Below are 19,488 nucleotides of genomic sequence, written 5' to 3' on the forward strand. Positions count from 1 at the left end.
GATCTGATATATGTGATAAATGTTAATAGACAGCCAAAATATTAGTTGTACGTCCTACCTGCGTAAGCACTATGGACATTAGTGAAAGGGTCACCTACAATATCATCAACCCACTTGCAATTCCTCTAAGACAGACTGAATGGTTGACACAGATTATAGGTAACTGCCCAGGCGAATAAGCCAGTAGACTTCAATGACTTTAGAGTGTCATTTTCTATGGAGTTATTATAGGTGGCCTCATCCAAACAAACTTACAATAAGGCTGAGTGAAGGGCCATGGTAGACTTCAAACACATTATTTTTTTATGTTACTCATCAGCAAGTAGACCCAATACTCGTTGAGAGAATATCGTTTGGTCTCGGGGTCAGCTGAAAGGAATACCTTAACAAATTCAACTTGTTCAAAGAAGAAATTGACTCATGCCTTTAAACAGATGGTGGGGATGTTGAGCCTCAGAGTTGAGCATACTACCCGGGTTAGCTTTCAGGACATGTTGATTCTTTTACACAATTTCAATTGTGAATCCAAACAAGCCTATGTGCTTTCACAACAATGTTTGAGTGTTGGTGTTAAACATACCGGGAAAGCGATTGTATGCTTTAAATAATGGCATACAGTTTAAATTAGGAAACAAACTATCAACCCGGTGTAGCTTGCATTCCAAGCTAAAACACAGGACATTTTGTCAGAAATATCAAAAGTCCACTCAACAAAGTGGGAAAAGGCATGGAACAATAGTCTCATGCATTCCTGGCAAAAACCAGCTGAACTTTGTTGTTTTGTGTGCAACAACAGGTTATGGTGTGTCTTTCCAGGACACCATCTCGGCAACAGATCACTTAACACAATCTTTATTTATCTTTTATGTGTACTATCTATCCTGACACCGCTTTTGATGATCAAAAGTTCCTTGTCAATGTAGAAGACGCCATGGACGTCCTGTAGATCTTTCAAAAGCTACCAAACAATACCAAGATGTCCTACAGTATTCCGACTTCAAAGTGGGTTCGGCCTTGCCTCATATATGGATCCTGGTGACCGGCTACAACAGATCTAACCTTGGGTGTTAATACAACCATAAACACCACAGCAATGCCACCCCACATGGTAAGGGGGGACTGATCAAGCCACTGTCACACGTGATAGGGTCAACCATAAACACCACTCCACTTATATTAGGCGACGAGGATTTGGAGCAGTCAGTGTTGATCATCAAGATTCATAAAAAACAATCATTGTGCATAAGGTCATAGACAGGCTTTGTATAATAATAGTTGGTTAACCCGCCTTGTCGACAAAGCACCTAGAAGCACGCCTCATACATTAGCCATACCAACGCCCATGTGTCTTCAGTGAGCCAGCCTGCTGTTTTTTAAAGGTTAAGAGAAAATAGAACCAATGATCCCAGGTAGGGCCTTGGTCGCCTTAGCAACTTGTGAGGTTCCGTGGCTGTGTAGGTGATTTTTGCTCCACTCTTTGTCTGACAGAAATGGTGGTGATGAGGCTGGAGACCCGTCTCACCTGTGGTAGCAAACACCAAGATCGAGATGGCTAGGCCCAGGAGCGGATCTACGATTCTAGAATGGAGGGGGGGGGATAAGTTGGCCGAAGGCCAAGTTCGTGAGCGCCGATGGCGCGAAGCCCTGTTGGTTGTTAAAAAGTAAGGGGGCCACAGCCCCCTCGGCCCCCCTCTAAGTCCGCTCATGAGGCCAACCCCCGTGGGGATGCTTGTATTTCTGATACTTTGCTCTCAGAAGAGTGTACACTCAACCAGGATCCAACTAATTGTCACTCTGACATGGCTTATTTGGAACCTGTGAGCTTCACTTATTGTCGAGGCTGCCCCAAGGTGGGCGGCTCACTCATCTTTGAAGTTTAGTAAACTCCCTTCAATTTTGCAACTGGATTCCTCATCTCCAGTGTTATTGAGTTTAGTCTGCGCTAATTGTGTCATCTAATTTATTCAGTTTTGCTAGATTGTTGGTAAATTCGCCATTGTTCTGCGTGAATTTGTCCAAATTCCATAGCTCACTGAGGTTAAATGTAAAACTGTTCTGAGTTTGATACTGTGAGGGTATTCTCCACCAGCATCTAAGTCATATTTTTTTTGACCACCCACACGAGTCCATTTCTCGAGTGTCCCCCGCGTAGCAGAGAAAGCTCTGTCTAGTGCCTTATTGATCTTATGAGTTGATAGAACTGCCTCCTACTTGTGGTGATGATGATAGTTCATGTATAGACACATTCCCTCAACAATTGTGGTATAGACTTGAAAACCTTGATCACAATAGAACGTTTTCCAGACATTAAGTAATCTATAAGTGGAATTAAAGACGTTTTATTCAAATTTCAAAGCTCTATATTGGATACGCTCCATCTTTTTTATATTACCAATTCAATAGAAATTGCAAACAAGGGAGCGATAATTAAAATGTGAAAAAAAATGAAACAATGGAAAACAAAATTTCAGATAATTGACCGAGATATCTACCATTCTCTGTAATTCCTTCAACTAGGCACTAGCTTGTTTGCAGAATACGTTGATATGGTCAGTCATTACCATATTACCAGATTCCATTAATCTGGGTTATTGCCTATATTCACCCCTAGTGATCTGATACAATTTTCGGTATCAATAATATTACCACCGATGTCAAAACTTAATCCATTATCTGAATCTTTCAAAACGATAGTTGAAATTTAATAGGAATTGCTTTCATGTCGTTTTCACGAAACCACTTAATAGCTGTGATTGATTCAAGGGTAAGACTATTAATTATCTCTTGTTTCTTATTACATATAGCCGGCAAAGTATTATCATCGGAATAATTAAATAAACGCACCTTACCGATTGTAAAATAAAAGGCGTTAAAATTTAGAACAAAGCCGGCCCAAGAATTCACTGGCACAGTCACTGCTTACGGGGCGTTAAAGCAGGGGATTCGTCACCTGCGCAGGTGACGACCCTCCCTTTCAAGTTAAATAGGACCACAATAGAGCACAGTCAATTCTAACTTAATTCTCGTTTCGATTTGAATGAGACTGATTTCAATTGAAAAAAGTTCAGTTTATAATTTTTATAAGCATATCTATAAAAATAAAAATGCATTTGCTGACTTCAGTATGTTTCATTTAATTTTAATTTATTGTTTATTTACCGGCTTTGAAGTGTTGGTCACTGTGATTTTAGGTAAAAACACTCAAGGTTGTGGATAACTAGCGCCACCTGAGGGAACACAACAAATACTGTTGTTTTTAATTATCAAATATAACAAATATTTATAGACTGTCTTTCGAAAATTAAACATTTATTTAAACAATGCATGTGTCCATAAATATTAATATTAATTGTTAGTCAACTATAATACAATTGAAGAGTTTTAGGATACTCTAATTTAAGTTTTTAAACATTCTTGTTTGTATTGTGCTGAACGAACAAGTAGCTGCTAATGTAAACATCGTTATTTATGATTCTTGGAAAACCCATCGAAATTTCGCTCGCCTGCAGGGCTTTGCACAAACTTATAAATTTTATAATTATATCATGTTTCAAAATCAGGCAAATTTGTGTGAGTTGCGATGATGTCATCTAACATTGGCATGCGTGAGGAACACATACAGTTATTAAGAAGGTTACGGGCCGACATAGTTCGTGTTCTACATGTTGATAAAATACTGGATATCATGGTCGCTGATGAAGTAAGTGTTTGTAATCCCCGCTATCTCCACTTAGACAAATACGGCGATCCCTGTGTTGGAAGATCCTCTTTCCGTATGACACCTATGCTATGACCCTTACCCCAACACAGTGAAGTAGTTCGTGCATATATAACCACTAACTCCACCTGAATGAGTTTTAACAAGTTTATTTGCCACCACGACTAAGGCACCAACTGAACAATTTACTAGGCTATGTACTATGTGTTGCGATTGGCTGATTCATTACACGTGATGTACATGTATACGCATGCTTAATGGACCTGTCGTAACATTAATATGAACGTGAAATAGTTGTGCGACTCTGTTACAGAGTTCAATACAATTAATATGGTGAGCCTTATTTATAAATGTAGGTCATTGACCTCGGATGCCATTACATGCCATTGGTCTGTAGTTAATAAACAAATATTCTATTTTATTCTATTCTATTCTATTCTATTCTATTCTATTCTAATAAATAAACAAAAAACAAATAAATAAATAATTGATTAGTTAATCAGTATAACTTCATTACATTTTTATGTCTAATTAGAAATTAATTGTTTATTAATATGCATGGATTCATCTGAGTTTAATACATAACCTTCATATTTATTTTACACTCACACACTGAAATCAATTTGATTGATTTTATTTGATGATCTGAATGTGTGTATGTGTAATTTTTGTGAGACAGTAAAGGACACGTGAAAGAGAGGCTGAAATATTCAACTTCCAAATTACAGCATTTATTATGTATTCACACAAACTAATACCATAAAGCATTTGATACGAAATAGTCAAAGCTTTATGAGTGATCCCAGAGTGTGACTTGGAGCAGTATGTAATGGATGTTAATTAAAGGGTCGTTGTCGTCACTTCACATCCTATTTGATATGGGACTCATGTACACAACATGTGTGAAATACTTCACTTGATTATATGAAATTTGGACAATGACCACTGCCCATTTAATGATTTTGGAATTATTTGACATGTACATAAATGATTGTAATATTCTACATATTAAATAACACCTTTGACTTCAAGCAAGGTTTGCTATGAAAACATTACTGGAAATAATGTTGGACAATTATGGTAGATTAGGGCAATTTAGCCTATAAAATATAAACTAAAAATTAATCAAAATTATTTATTTTGCCACATAATCAAATAGTCATATTTTTCCAGAACGAAATATGTGTTTTGTGAAAAACTACCTAAAAATTGCATTAAAAAAGTAATTTTTTAAAACAATTTTTATGAGAATTCTTGACAACCATATAAACACATAGATTTGTTATCATTTGTCACTATTCAAAGTTTTGAGATAGGTTTTTACAATATGAACTAATGGTAAATCAAAAATCACCATTTTCATTGATGTTTGAATCGAACCATCATGTGCAAAAACTATATATTTTTATCTGGGTTTGTGAACAACATCATAAAATAAAACTACTGTGGAATACTTTATTTTCGCTGGAATAAATTTTCGCTGAAAAGGCTTTTTGGGCATTTTACTTACAACCTATTTTCACTGATTTTTGATGAGTTTAATGTGAAATATATGAAAAAAAGTATATTCGCTGGATTTTATTTTCACGGAATCATCTCTTCAGCGAAAATAGCAAAAATAAATTCCAAGCGAAAATAAAGAATTCTACAGTATTTGGCAAATTAATTTCTACCGTAAAGATGCAATGGTTTGTGGGATTTATTTATTGTTGATGTCACCCGAACTGGATGCCAAAATCCTACTAAAGACTCTTATGCTATCAGATTTGAAAACATTATTGTGTTGTTTTAGTGAAGCCATTATAGGAAATGTTTGAAACTGTTTTTTTTGTTTTTTTTATCATTTGTGTGTTGATGTAAAAGTACGTCATTCCATGTGACCATGTATCCAATCAACAATCACATAAATAACAACTGCATGTGTAAGTGTTGTACATTACATTCTACCTTGATGGTACAATGTCAGTATTATTATTATTGTAATTATAACAAATTTCATTTGATTATAGATTTTCGATATAGAAGATGTGCAAAATATCAAATGTAAAAGTACAATGGTGGATAAGGTAAGAAACATGTTTAATATATGATGTACCATTTTTTTAATAAAATAAAATATTCAGGTGTCACGTCTGAAAATGAGCGTCTGCTTATGTGCAAATGATACATAGTGAAGTGATTTTGTAGAAATTCTGAGACAAAACAGCATGCCATTAATCAAGTTGGGTAAATTTGTTGATTGCAGAAGAGAAGTATAGATTATAGATTCATGCCGCTGTAGAGAGCTTCTAAAGACACTAACCTAAACTGCTTTGACACCTGATTTCTTTCATTTTGTTTATCAAAATGTGAATTTTATTTTACATACAAATTTTTATAACTATAAGTAAGATGTGTTTCAAGAATAATATATCAATGTATGATTTACTGTTTTATTGTGCCAGGGAATGAACATAACTGTATTATTGCATCTCAAAATATTTCTGTGCATCATTCATATCAGCTTAACCATGCTCATTGTGCCTGAATCATTATTTGGGTTTATTAATATCATTTTAGTCTCTGTTTCAAACAAAGTCTATTTATTTGGGTTCTCTCTGCTCTTTGTGCATCAAAAGTCATTTCTCAGACATTCTTTGATCACATTTAAACTGAAAACAAAGACCATGTATGATGACTTGCATATGCACATCAATTTTCAGTATGGCTGACTGGTGGCCATTTATATCCTCAAAATTGATACATTCTGATACTTGAACATTTCTGGGGCCGTTCTTCGGTGATCAACAGGGCGATTTCATTCAAACTTTTTTAGCTGATTATGCATATTGGATTACAAGTGCACGTCATATTTTTTTCAAAATTTAAACAAAAATGGCTTACTGGCATTTTGTTTTTTTTCATGTCCATGCTGATTCCTAATATATTGTCTAATTGACTAATTAATATATTGTCTAATTGACTAATTAATATATTGTCTGATTGACTAATTAATATATTGTCTAATTGACTAATTAATTTATTGTCTAATTGACTAATTAATATATTGTCTAATTGACTAATTAATATATTGTCTAATTGACTAATTAATATTATTGTCTAATTGACTAATTGATATATATTGCCTAATTGAATAATTAATATATTGTCTAATTGACTAATTAATAGTATTGTCTAATTGACTAATTAATATATTGCCTAATTGACTAATTAATATATTGTCTAATTGACTAATTAATATATTGTCTGATCAGTTGAAATTTTGCATCCAAGTACTATAATTATTATTTTGTTATTCAATCAAATTTGTCAAATTTTGGCCATTGAGTTGTTAATCTTGGTTAGGTTAAATATTGTATTAAAATTTACACTACATTAACCGGAATATTCTCTTTTATAAAAATCATTACACAAAGTATTAGATAAAATTTGTTTAAAACTGTCAACCTTAATATTAATATTTGTTCTCATTATTATCAATACAATGCTAAGTTCAGAAGCAGGGTTTTTCTCTGCAGATAGCTAAAAAACAAATATAGTAAATATCACCATTGAACTTAAGATACTGCAAACTGTTTATATAATTTGCTGGTGTAAAAACATCTGATTTTTGCAGGAGTCAATGACCAACAACATGTTGAATTTTCACAGCTACAAAGTTTTGAGATTTTTCATATCTCAAGTCTACATGTTGTTTTTTCATTCATTCATGCATTTATTCTTTCATTCATTCATTCATTTGGTCATTCATTCATTCATTCATGCAGTCATTCGTTCATTCATTCATTCTTTTATTTATTCTTTCTTTTTTTTCTTTCTTTCTTTCTTTCTGTAATATTTTCGTGTAGGCAAGAGAACTGATTGATCAACTGATAAGAAAAGGTCCAAATGCTTTTGAATCATTTGTTAAAGCATGTCTAATCCACCATCCCAACATTGCCCAGAATCTTATAAAAGAAAGTGGCATTCAACTACCAACAGTAGCACATGATAACAGGCAGACTCATCATGGTTAGTATTCTATAAGCTACTGTGTGTGTATATTGATGCATGGTTCAAAAACGTTAAAATTTGAAGAGAGAGTGATTTAGCATATATTAAGTCAATAAGGTTTTTGTTTTTCGCTTTTTTTTTTGTTGGAAAATATCCATGCAATTCAATATACAGTAGAATTGGAGATGTTGATTGCATATTGTCAGGGGCATAGCTACGTCACAGAACATTCTACGTTGCTCAGATGTGTACCACTGTAACATGTATTTCATTATTGCGAAATAAAAAGTACATGCTATTAACACAAAAAACAAACAAACATGTATTTCAATGGGGTCTGCACAAGCTGCTGCGAAACACTGGTCGAAGAGCCAGTGATCGAATACTGCTAAAGTCAAGAAGATGACACAAACTTAACTTTGAAGTAATTCTGATTAACCAAATTTATATATGTTGAACATGCAGGGTTATTTTTAATACATTGTTCAGCAGAGTCTCTACAACTTTAACAAATAAATAAATTATCATTATAATTTTATATTGACAAATAATATAGCCAGTAAATTAATAATTAATGGGAGTCATGTGAATTGAACTGGCGTTGAGTTGAATTGCCATTTTTCAAAGTTCATAAAATAGGTTTAGCGTATTGGAATATTTTAAGAAAATCTGTATTTTTCAAATTTGACAAATTATGTATTGTGAATGCTTTTTTAACCCTGCAATGATAATAGCATTAGAACATGAAATAACGAATATCATGAAATCTTATGATTGTCATGGCAACACCCTGCAAAATACCTTGTGTAACACTAAAATATTTTTCTTGTTTTGTTCCAGATGTAACACTTCGGGTACTTGATTATTGTTCAAAAAACTTAACATTGCCAGACTGTAAAATTTTAGCACGTGACTTGGGTGTATCTCATGTAGATATGGACACAATCTATCATGACAATCCAGCCGATACTGAAACTCAGAAATACTTGATGTTGAAAAAATGGCATACACGTTGTGGAAGTTCTGCCACTTTGGATATTTTGTACCATAAACTTGAGAATAATGGACAAAAAGCAGTGGCTGAAGGCTGTCAAGTTTACATGAGCCAAAATGGTAAGACTATTGAGGGTGAATGTTTTACTAGTATCCAGTAATTTTACAATTTATTTTTTTAAATGCTTTTTCGAATTACCCAATAAATGATATGGACACTGGACCCAGTCTCAGTAAATTCATTACAAGGGTTTTAATAACCATTGTACAACTTTATTTACAGCAGAGGTGCAGATGGAGGTGCAGGTGGAAGAGCCAATGAACTCTCATCAGTGTTTGCTTAGAGATACTAATTTTATGCAATGCATAGCAAATGTACCTGATTTGTCAATGGAACATTTTAATGTTATAGTTAACCATCTACAGTGTACACCAGAACAAACAGAACTACTCGAACAGGTACATTTAATTCACATCCTCAAATATGTTTTCCATTTTGTCAGTTTGTTTGTCTGTAATTTAGGCATTTTTATTTTCCAGTAAAATTCAAAATTTGGAATGGAGTGTGACAATTGTATTTTGTTTGAGTTCATAATTATTTCCACCACGCCTTGTCCTAGTATGTTATTCTTTTTTTTAGTTCAATAAAACTACTAGTTTACTAGGGACATAGATACCCTGGGAAAACACCCAGACCTGATTAGGTTTTGGCCTAAACCATGCTTATTAATTACTTAATTTGCATAATAATTACTCAATAATCCACCAATATCTGAAAAAACCACTCATCATATTTCAATTACACTTAGTACATAGGTGATCTTGGCTAAGCCATATGCAGTTTCGTTTGGGGTAAAATTATTTGCTTATTAATTACCTAATTTGCATAAATTAACCAACTCATAGATGTACCACTCTTCAAAGGTCAATGAAACTTGATATAGTCCACAGATCTGATTACTTTATAGTGGAAATTCATGCATATTAATTACCTGCTTTGGATAACTCAGGTTATGTGATCTAATTAATATGCATAATTGTAATATCTCAAACACTTGCAGATATGGAGTGCCACCAGTGCAATAATGGAGGCACTTGACAAGGCATATGACTAACACATCAGATGACCATATATAGTCATGTTACCTCATTAATATGCATGAATGAAATAACTAAGGCAATAACCTGCTATATTGTAGGCATCATACAAGAAATATGACTATAACACATCATATGACATATGATCATGTGACCTGATTAATTGCATAAATATAATTTACTAAGCACTGCTGTGGATAGTGACATACAACTAGTGTTATAATGAAGGCATCATACAAGAAATATGACTATAACACATCATATGACATATGATCATGTGACCTGATTAATTGCATAAATATAATTTACTAAGCACTGCTGTGGATAGTGACATACAACTAGTGTTATAATGAAGGCATCATACAAGAAATATGACTATAACACATCATATGACATATGATCATGTGACCTGATTAATTGCATAAATATAATTTACTAAGCACTGCTGTGGATAGTGACATACAACTAGTGTTATAATGAAGGCATCATACAAGAAATATGACTATAACACATCATATGACATATGATCATGTGACCTGATTAATTGCATAAATATAATTTACTAAGCACTGCTGTGGATAGTGACATACAACTAGTGTTATAATGAAGGCATCATACAAGAAATATGACTATAACACATCATATGACATATGATCATGTGACCTGATTAATTGCATAAATATAATTTACTAAGCACTGCTGTGGATAGTGACATACAACTAGTGTTATAATGAAGGCATCATACAAGAAATATGACTATAACACATCATATGACATATATGATCATGTGACCTGATTAATTTGCATAAATGTAATTTACTAAGCACTGCTGTGGATAGTGATATGCAACTAGTGTTATAATGAAGGCATCATACAAGAAATATGACTAATATATCAGATGACTATATATGGTCATGTGACATTACTGATATGCATAATTGTAATACGTAGTGTTAGGAGATGAAGTACTGTTGCAGATAAGGACATGCAACTAGTTATATTAATTTTGTTGTCAGGAAAATATGTAACCAACATATCAATTCATCATAACTTCCTCCTCTATGTGATGTGTACTGGGAACGTCTGGACAAGCGAGCTGAATAAATCATCGGTGACACGTCTCATCCTCCGCATGATTTGCTCGAACTCCTACGATCTGGCAGGCGCTATCGATCCCTGGCATCCACATCGTCCCGGTCAGCCAAAGGCCTCTACCCCATAGCCGTCCGACGCATGACGTCAAATTTATGTAAGGCCCCTAGTAGTCATTGTTACATCTTGCCAAGGATTGTATTTTAGATTGTATTTTAGTGCGCAAGGCCAATCTAATTTCTATGTTTAATTTTAATATATTTAGCCAATAAACTATGATGATGATATATGGTAGTGATTTTTATACCATAAACATCTTAACCAGTGCATTACATTATTTAATGCTAATTTTCTCTATTAAAAGCACATATGCTTAAATGTAATTGACAAAGGCAAGACCATGTTGACATATTTCAATAATTTTGCATGCAATAAATGCAATGTTTGCTTTGTGCACTAAAATAGTGTTTCTAACAATAAATACAGTATTCCTTATTTGTATTCCATGCCTCAATACACTCAGCACACAGAATTTCTTTCTAAGCTTCCTTTGATTTAACTTTTTTCATTATGCTAATTACCTATGAATTGTACAGAATGATGGCAATACTGTAAACTAGGAAATCATGGCTTGCTTCCTGGTTATCTGCCTTTGTGTTCTAGATATGACAAAATAACTACAATGCACATGTTACTGACAACAGATTTGTAATAGCATGTCTGTAGTTATTTGTAACATAACTCGAAAACACAGGCAGATAAAGGAAAACCCAGATGCAATTTTCTAGCATACGAGTATTACCAACGCTCTGTGTAATTCACAGGCAATTAACATGACAAAAGTGTTAAAAAACAGGATTTTTAATGGTGAAAAAAGTAATGATACTGGCCATCAGGTAATCTCTTTAAACAAACATGTGTATGTCACATGAATGTCGGTATTTGCCGATATTCAAGCTTTTAGATGATGTAGGTGTTGTTATAGTAGCATGCGCTAAGCAATTATGACTGTTTTTGTTCAGTACATTTTTCTGCAGGCAACATTAAAAATGTATATGAAAGGATGCACTTAATTTTTATATTAATATAGATACCTGTTTTATTGGTGAATACGAGTCTAATAAAGTAAACTTTTTTCTTGTACAATATAGAATTTATCACTCCAACACTTCTTGCAATCATGGTGTCCACATTCACTAAGCCAATGGTGCCACTTGGTGGAGGTATTAGAGAGAGAAAAATATGGTGTGAATAGAAGAGATGTCAGTGATTTATTGCAAAGATATCTGCCTCCTGGTATACGTACTGCAGGTATTACAACCATATCTTCAAAACAGAAAAAAAATTTCATTTTAGCTAATCTAGTTGCCATATATTTTATGATTAGGTTGTTTTCTATTGACTATTGACATCCATGTTTGCTATTGACTGTACTGAACCATCTTTAAAGTGTTCTGACTGTATCTATGTTTGCTATTGACTGTAATGAACCATCTTTACAGTGTTCTGATTGTATCTCTGCTTGTTATTGCCTGTACTGAATCATCTTTACAGTGTTCTGATTGCATCTCTGTTTGCTATTGACTGTAATGAACCATCTTTACAGTGTTCTGATTGCATCTCTGTTTGCTATTGACTGTACTGAATCATCTTTACAGTGTTTTGATTGCATCTCTGTTTGCTATTGACTGTACTGAATCATCTTTACAGTGTTCTGATTGCATCCCTGTTTGCTATTGACTGTACTGAATCATCTTTACAGTGTTCTGATTGCATCCCTGTTTGCTATTGACTGTACTGAATCATCTTTACAGTGTTCTGATTGCATCTCTGTTTGCTATTCACTGTACTGAATCATCTTTACAGTGTTCTGATTGCATCCCTGTTTGCTATTGACTGTACTGAATCATCTTTACAGTGTTCTGATTGCATCTCTGTTTGCTATTGACTGTACTGAATCATCTTTACATTGTTCTGATTGCATCTCTGTTTGCTATTGACTATACTGAATCATCTTTACAGTGTTCTGATTGCATCCCTGTTTGCTATAGACTGTTCTGAATCATCTTTACAGTGTTCTGATTGCATCCCTGTTTGCTATTGACTATACTGAATCATCTTTACAGTGTTCTGATTGCATCTCTGTTTGCTATTGACTGTACTGAATCATCTTTACAGTGTTCTGATTGCATCCCTGTTTGCTATTGACTGTACTGAATCATCTTTACAGTGTTCTGATTGCATCCCTGTTTGCTATTGACTATACTGAATCATCTTTACAGTGTTCTGATTGCAGCCCTGTTTGCTATTGACTGTACTGAATCATCTTTACAGTGTTCTGATTGCATCCCTGTTTGCTATTGACTATACTGAATCATCTTTACAGTGTTCTGATTGCATCCCTGTTTGCTATTGACTGTACTGAATCATCTTTACAGTGTTCTGATTGCATCTCTGTTTGCTATTGACTGTACTCAATCATCTTTACAGTGTTCTGATTGCATCCCTGTTTGCTATTGACTGTACTCAATCATCTTTACAGTGTTCTGATTGCATCTCTGTTTGCTATTGACTGTACTCAATCATCTTTACAGTGTTCTGATTGCATCCCTGTTTGCTATTGACTGTACTCAATCATCTTTACAGTGTTCTGATTGCATCCCTGTTTGCTATTGACTATACTGAATCATCTTTACAGTGTTCTGATTGCATCTCTGTTTGCTATTGACTGTACTGAATCATCTTTACAGTGTTCTGATTGCATCCCTGTTTGCTATTGACTGTACTGAATCATCTTTACAGTGTTCTGATTGCATCTCTGTTTGCTATTCACTGTACTGAATCATCTTTACAGTGTTCTGATTGCATCCCTGTTTGCTATTGACTGTACTGAATCATCTTTACAGTGTTCTGATTGCATCTCTGTTTGCTATTGACTGTACTGAATCATCTTTACAGTGTTCTGATTGCATCTCTGTTTGCTATTGACTGTACTGAATCATCTTTACAGTGTTCTGATTGCATCCCTGTTTGTTATTGACTGTACTGAATCATCTTTACAGTGTTCTGATTGCATCCCTGTTTGCTATTCACTGTACTGAATCATCTTTACAGTGTTCTGATTGCATCCCTGTTTGCTATAGACTGTACTGAATCATCTTTACAATGTTCTGATTGCATCTCTGTTTGCTATTGACTGTAATGAACCATCTTTACAGTGTTCTGATTGCATCTCTGTTTGCTATTGACTGTACTGAATCATCTTTACAGTGTTCTGATTGCATCTCTGTTTGCTATTGACTGTACTGAATCATCTTTACAGTGTTCTGATTGCATCTCTGTTTGCTATTGACTGTACTGAATCATCTTTACAGTGTTCTGATTGCATCCCTGTTTGCTATTCACTGTACTGAATCATCTTTACAGTGTTCTGATTGCATCCCTGTTTGCTATAGACTGTTCTGAATCATCTTTACAGTGTTCTGATTGCATCCCTGTTTGCTATTGACTATACTGAATCATCTTTACAGTGTTCTGATTGCATCTCTGTTTGCTATTGACTGTACTGAATCATCTTTACAGTGTTCTGATTGCATCCCTGTTTGCTATTGACTGTACTGAATCATCTTTACAGTGTTCTGATTGCATCTCTGTTTGCTATTGACTGTACTGAATCATCTTTACAGTGTTCTGATTGCATCTCTGTTTGCTATTGACTGTACTGAATCATCTTTACAGTGTTCTGATTGCATCCCTGTTTGCTATTGACTGTACTGAATCATCTTTACAGTGTTCTGATTGCATCCCTGTTTGCTATTGACTGTACTGAATCATCTTTACAGTGTTCTGATTGCATCCCTGTTTGCTATTGACTATACTGAATCATCTTTACAGTGTTCTGATTGCATCCCTGTTTGCTATTGACTGTACTGAATCATCTTTACAGTGTTCTGATTGCATCTCTGTTTGTTATTGACTGTACTGAATCATCTTTACAGTGTTCTGATTGCATCCCTGTTTGCTATTGACTGTACTGAATCATCTTTACAGTGTTCTGATTGCATCCCTGTTTGCTATTGACTGTACTGAATCATCTTTACAGTGTTCTGATTGCATCCCTGTTTGCTATTGACTGTACGGATCATCTTTACAGTGTTCTGATTGCATCTCTGTTTGCTATTGACTGTACTCAATCATCTTTACAGTGTTCTGATTGCATCCCTGTTTGCTATTGACTGTACTCAATCATCTTTACAGTGTTCTGATTGCATCCCTGTTTGCTATTGACTATACTGAATCATCTTTACAGTGTTCTGATTGCATCTCTGTTTGCTATTGACTGTACTGAATCATCTTTACAGTGTTCTGATTGCATCCCTGTTTGCTATTGACTGTACTGAATCATCTTTACAGTGTTCTGATTGCATCTCTGTTTGCTATTCACTGTACTGAATCATCTTTACAGTGTTCTGATTGCATCCCTGTTTGCTATTGACTGTACTGAATCATCTTTACAGTGATCTGATTGCATCTCTGTTTGCTATTGACTATACTGAATCATCTTTACAGTGTTCTGATTGCATCCCTGTTTGCTATTGACTGTACTGAATCATCTTTACAGTGTTCTGATTGCATCTCTGTTTGCTATAGACTGTACTGAATCATCTTTACAGTGTTCTGATTGCATCCCTGTTTGTTATTGACTGTACTGAATCATCTTTACAGTGTTCTGATTGCATCCTTGTTTGCTATTCACTGTACTGAATCATCTTTACAGTGTTCTGATTGCATCCCTGTTTGCTATAGACTGTACTGAATCATCTTTACAATGTTCTGATTGCATCTCTGTTTGCTATTGACTGTAATGAACCATCTTTACAGTGTTCTGATTGCATCTCTGTTTGCTATTGACTGTACTGAATCATCTTTACAGTGTTCTGATTGCATCTCTGTTTGCTATTGACTGTACTGAATCATCTTTACAGTGTTCTGATTGCATCTCTGTTTGCTATTGACTATACTGAATCATTTTTACAGTGTTCTGATTGCATCCCTGTTTGCAATTGACTGTACTGAATCATCTTTACAGTGTTCTGATTGCATCCCTGTTTGCTATTGACTGTACTGAATCATCTTTACAGTGTTCTGATTGCATCTCTGTTTGCTATTGACTGTACTGAATCATCTTTACAGTGTTCTGATTGCATCTCTGTTTGCTATTGACTGTACTGAATCATCTTTACAGTGTTCTGATTGCATCCCTGTTTGCTATTGACTATACTGAATCATCTTTACAGTGTTATGATTGCATCCCTGTTTGCTATTGACTGTACTGAATCATCTTTACAGTGTTCTGATTGCATCTCTGTTTGTTATTGACTGTACTGAATCATCTTTACAGTGTTCTGATTGCATCCCTGTTTGCTATTGACTGTACTGAATCATCTTTACAGTGTTCTGATTGCATCCCTGTTTGCTATTGACTGTACTGAATCATCTTTACAGTGTTCTGATTGCATCCCTGTTTGCTATTGACTGTACTGAATCATCTTTACAGTGTTCTGATTGCATCCCTGTTTGCTATTGACTATACTGAATCATCTTTACAGTGTTCTGATTGCATCCCTGTTTGTTATTGACTGTACTGAATCATCTTTACAGTGTTCTGATTGCATCTCTGTTTGCTATTGACTATACTGAATCATCTTTACAGTGTTCTGATTGCATCTCTGTTTGCTATTGACTGTACTGAATCATCTTTACAGTGTTCTGATTGCATCTCTGTTTGCTATTTGCTATACTGACACATCTTGACCTTGATTACATTATGGTTAGGTATTGACTGTACATATTACATATTTGCATTGCAGGGCCCAAATTGGAAAGATCAACAAGAATTAAAGATATTGGATATGATTTGTGGCAAAAACTGGTCTTAGAATTAAGCGTCCAAAAAGAAAACGGTGAGAATAGAATAGAATAGAACAAAAAATAATCAAAGGAATAATATGGAATTGAAAACTGAGAAACCTGATACAAGAAATAAATGGGATCTGAGAAGACTCAGTTCAGAGACAACATTGCTTTCATTAATGAAACCAATCATATTTTTCTGCTTTGTTTTTATTTGTATTCTTATTTCATCTATCTCCCACCAAAATGGTGTGTATATATGGATCTTATCAACCTGTGTGCATGATGGATACATCAACACAAAGAGACAGACTGATTAATGTGCAGATCAATCTGAAAGTCTTTCGTTTCACAATTTAAAGGCAGCTATAGTTATGTTAAATATAGCATTAGACAGACTCTCATCACCCAAGATTAAAAGTTTAAGTGTTGCTTCTCTTTCTCTAAACAGGTCGTGACTGGCGATTGGTTGCATCAAAGTTGGGTATTCCACAGAATCTAATTTCCTTGTGGAAACAAAATGAAAAAACACCAATGGAAAATGTGCTACAAACCTGGGCGCCAGACACCAATGCAACAGTTGGTTTTCTTTATGACCTGTTAGTGGACAATGGAATGTCAGATGAGGCTTCTATACTGGAAACTGACTGAAGAACACATCTTAATCCTTTAAATGCCAAAATCAACTTTCGCAAAATAACCTGCATAATTGTATTTTAAAATTTATATTGTTGACATTGTGATCAATACCTGTACCCATTCATGTGGACGAATATATTAAATAATTTGCATAAAGATTTGCATAACCTTTTTTGGCAGGAACAATTGTGGCATTTCAAGTATCAAGTATCTGAATTGAACACTAATTGACTATGAAAGCATCTAACCATTGATTACATTGTCGTCAATTTGAATCTAAATTCTTCTGCCAAATATTAGATAATGTTAGTATACAAAAATTATAATTATATTTTGTTCTCGACATGCCACCAAAAAAACAAAATTTATTTTTTCATTCATATTGCATCTTTAAGATGACATTTTAAAATAAATTGGAATGATATTAATAGATTTTTCATGTGGACGAATATATTAAATAATTTGCATAAAGATTTGCATAACCTTTTTTGGCAGGAACAATTGTGGCATTTCAAGTATCAAGTATCTAAATTGAACACTAATTGACTATGAAAGCATCTAACCATTGATTACATTGTCGTCAATTTGAATCTAAATTCTTCTGCCAAATATTAGATAATGTTAGTATACAAAAATTATAATTATATTTTGTTCTCGACATGCCACCAAAAAAACAAAATTTATTTTTTCATTCATATTGCATCTTTAAGATGACATTTTAAAATAAATTGGAATGATATTAATAGATTTCTTTTTACAGTTTTTAATAATAATCTGAATACTAATTTTTTTGTCATGACTGAATGAACTGAAATAATAAACAATATTGACCAATTCAATAATTGCATTTGTACTAATTCAGTAAGCTTTTGTTTCCATATTATTGCTTATATAATTGTGGTTTAGTTGAAGCATATTTTAGACAGAATGGATGCCTGATGTTTGTTGCAATCTTTGACATTATCATTCATTGTGGAGCATGTGGACCTTCTTGTGCAGTAAATGCATACCAATATTCGCCTCATTTAGTACTGCTTAGCAGGTACTACTAAGTTATAAATGCATGCTTTCAAAACATCACCGCAGGTCATGAATAATTAATAACAATGAATACTCCCCGGAATAGACCAGTTGTGGTAATTTCGCGTCGAACCATGATTCAAGAAAAAATGGTATCCAAGTTTACAGCTGTTCATAGGTCATTTAAAATGGTGTATTTATTTTATTGAAAAAAAATATCTTGTACAAGTAAACTGGTTTTTTTCTTGTTTGCAAACAAGTTGCCAAGTTTTTGTTTATCCAGTGTTTATCCAGTGTTTTGTTTATCTCATTAATATGCATGGTTTACAAACATGAGGGTAAATAGTTTTAAGTTGGGCCACTTTCTTTATTTGCTATTTACAAACAACTGATAAGATATCTGTTTGTAGTTTACACACAGCTGATAAGATGTGTGCACTGCTGCTTTTCTAGATGAGGAAGTACAGCAAAGACAAAACAATCGCTTTTGAAACACAACAAATTTTGAATAAACAAAAAAGTACATGAATGTACCACTTCAATGTAATTATGTGTTAACAGAATAAAAACTTACAATAAATTTCTGTAATATTTTTTCTTGGCTTTGTCATTGAAAGGTGTCTGACCACGGGGTTACTTTCTTACAGTCCAGAAGTAATGCAGTTACATTGGGGGGGGGGCTCCCTTTGCATTGCATGAAAATTCTGATAACAAGCCACAAGCTATATGTAAAGGTTGATCAATGATAAGAATATGCTTGGACTTGGTTTATATGATCCCCATGTCAGAGGACCTTCACCAGGTAAGCATACTTGCATGTTTTGGTTTTTCTAAATTCCTAAATTATGTTACATGTAATAAATCTGTCCACAGTCCCGGACTGTGATCTGTCTGATAAATACTTGGTTGTTTTATCTAATGTACTCAGGCACAGTCCCTCTATCATAGAGAGACTGTGACTCAGGCGAACAAAATGCACGGCAACGAAATAGTAGCGTCCCCCCCCCCCCCCAGGCCGACGT

The 19,488-nt window shown here is 34.2% G+C and overlaps 1 protein-coding gene across 2 annotated transcripts; it reads left to right on the forward strand.

The window, feature by feature from the left end:
• The first annotated feature begins 3,485 nt into the window (after positions 1-3,485).
• Positions 3,486-19,046, forward strand: LOC100372867 (uncharacterized). 2 transcript variants are annotated; one of them, XM_002732704.4, is made up of 8 exons: positions 3,486-3,700; positions 5,728-5,784; positions 7,567-7,729; positions 8,552-8,824; positions 8,988-9,163; positions 12,046-12,205; positions 16,765-16,857; positions 17,259-19,046. In XM_002732704.4, exons 1-8 carry the CDS (start codon positions 3,581-3,583, stop codon positions 17,456-17,458), a joined length of 1,242 nt encoding a protein of 413 aa, XP_002732750.1. In that variant the 5' UTR covers positions 3,486-3,580; the 3' UTR covers positions 17,459-19,046. The 2 variants fall into 2 exon arrangements, with proteins under 2 accessions (XP_002732750.1, XP_085348289.1); XM_085492163.1 differs by having other exon boundaries at positions 8,991-9,163.
• Positions 19,047-19,488: the final 442 nt, after the last annotated feature.

The sequence above is a fragment of the Saccoglossus kowalevskii genome, chromosome 17 (genome assembly GCF_978046115.1).
Source record: "Saccoglossus kowalevskii chromosome 17, keSacKowa6.1, whole genome shotgun sequence".
NCBI lineage: Eukaryota > Metazoa > Hemichordata > Enteropneusta > Harrimaniidae > Saccoglossus > Saccoglossus kowalevskii.

Coding starts and splice junctions, on each gene's coding strand:
- LOC100372867 (XM_002732704.4), top strand. CDS start 3,581: ATGATGTCATCTAACATTGGCATGCGTGAGGAACACATACAGTTATTA. Junction 3,701..5,727: donor ATATCATGGTCGCTGATGAA/GTAAGTGTTTGT, acceptor ATTTGATTATAG/ATTTTCGATATAGAAGATGT. Junction 9,164..12,045: donor AAACAGAACTACTCGAACAG/GTACATTTAATT, acceptor TGTACAATATAG/AATTTATCACTCCAACACTT.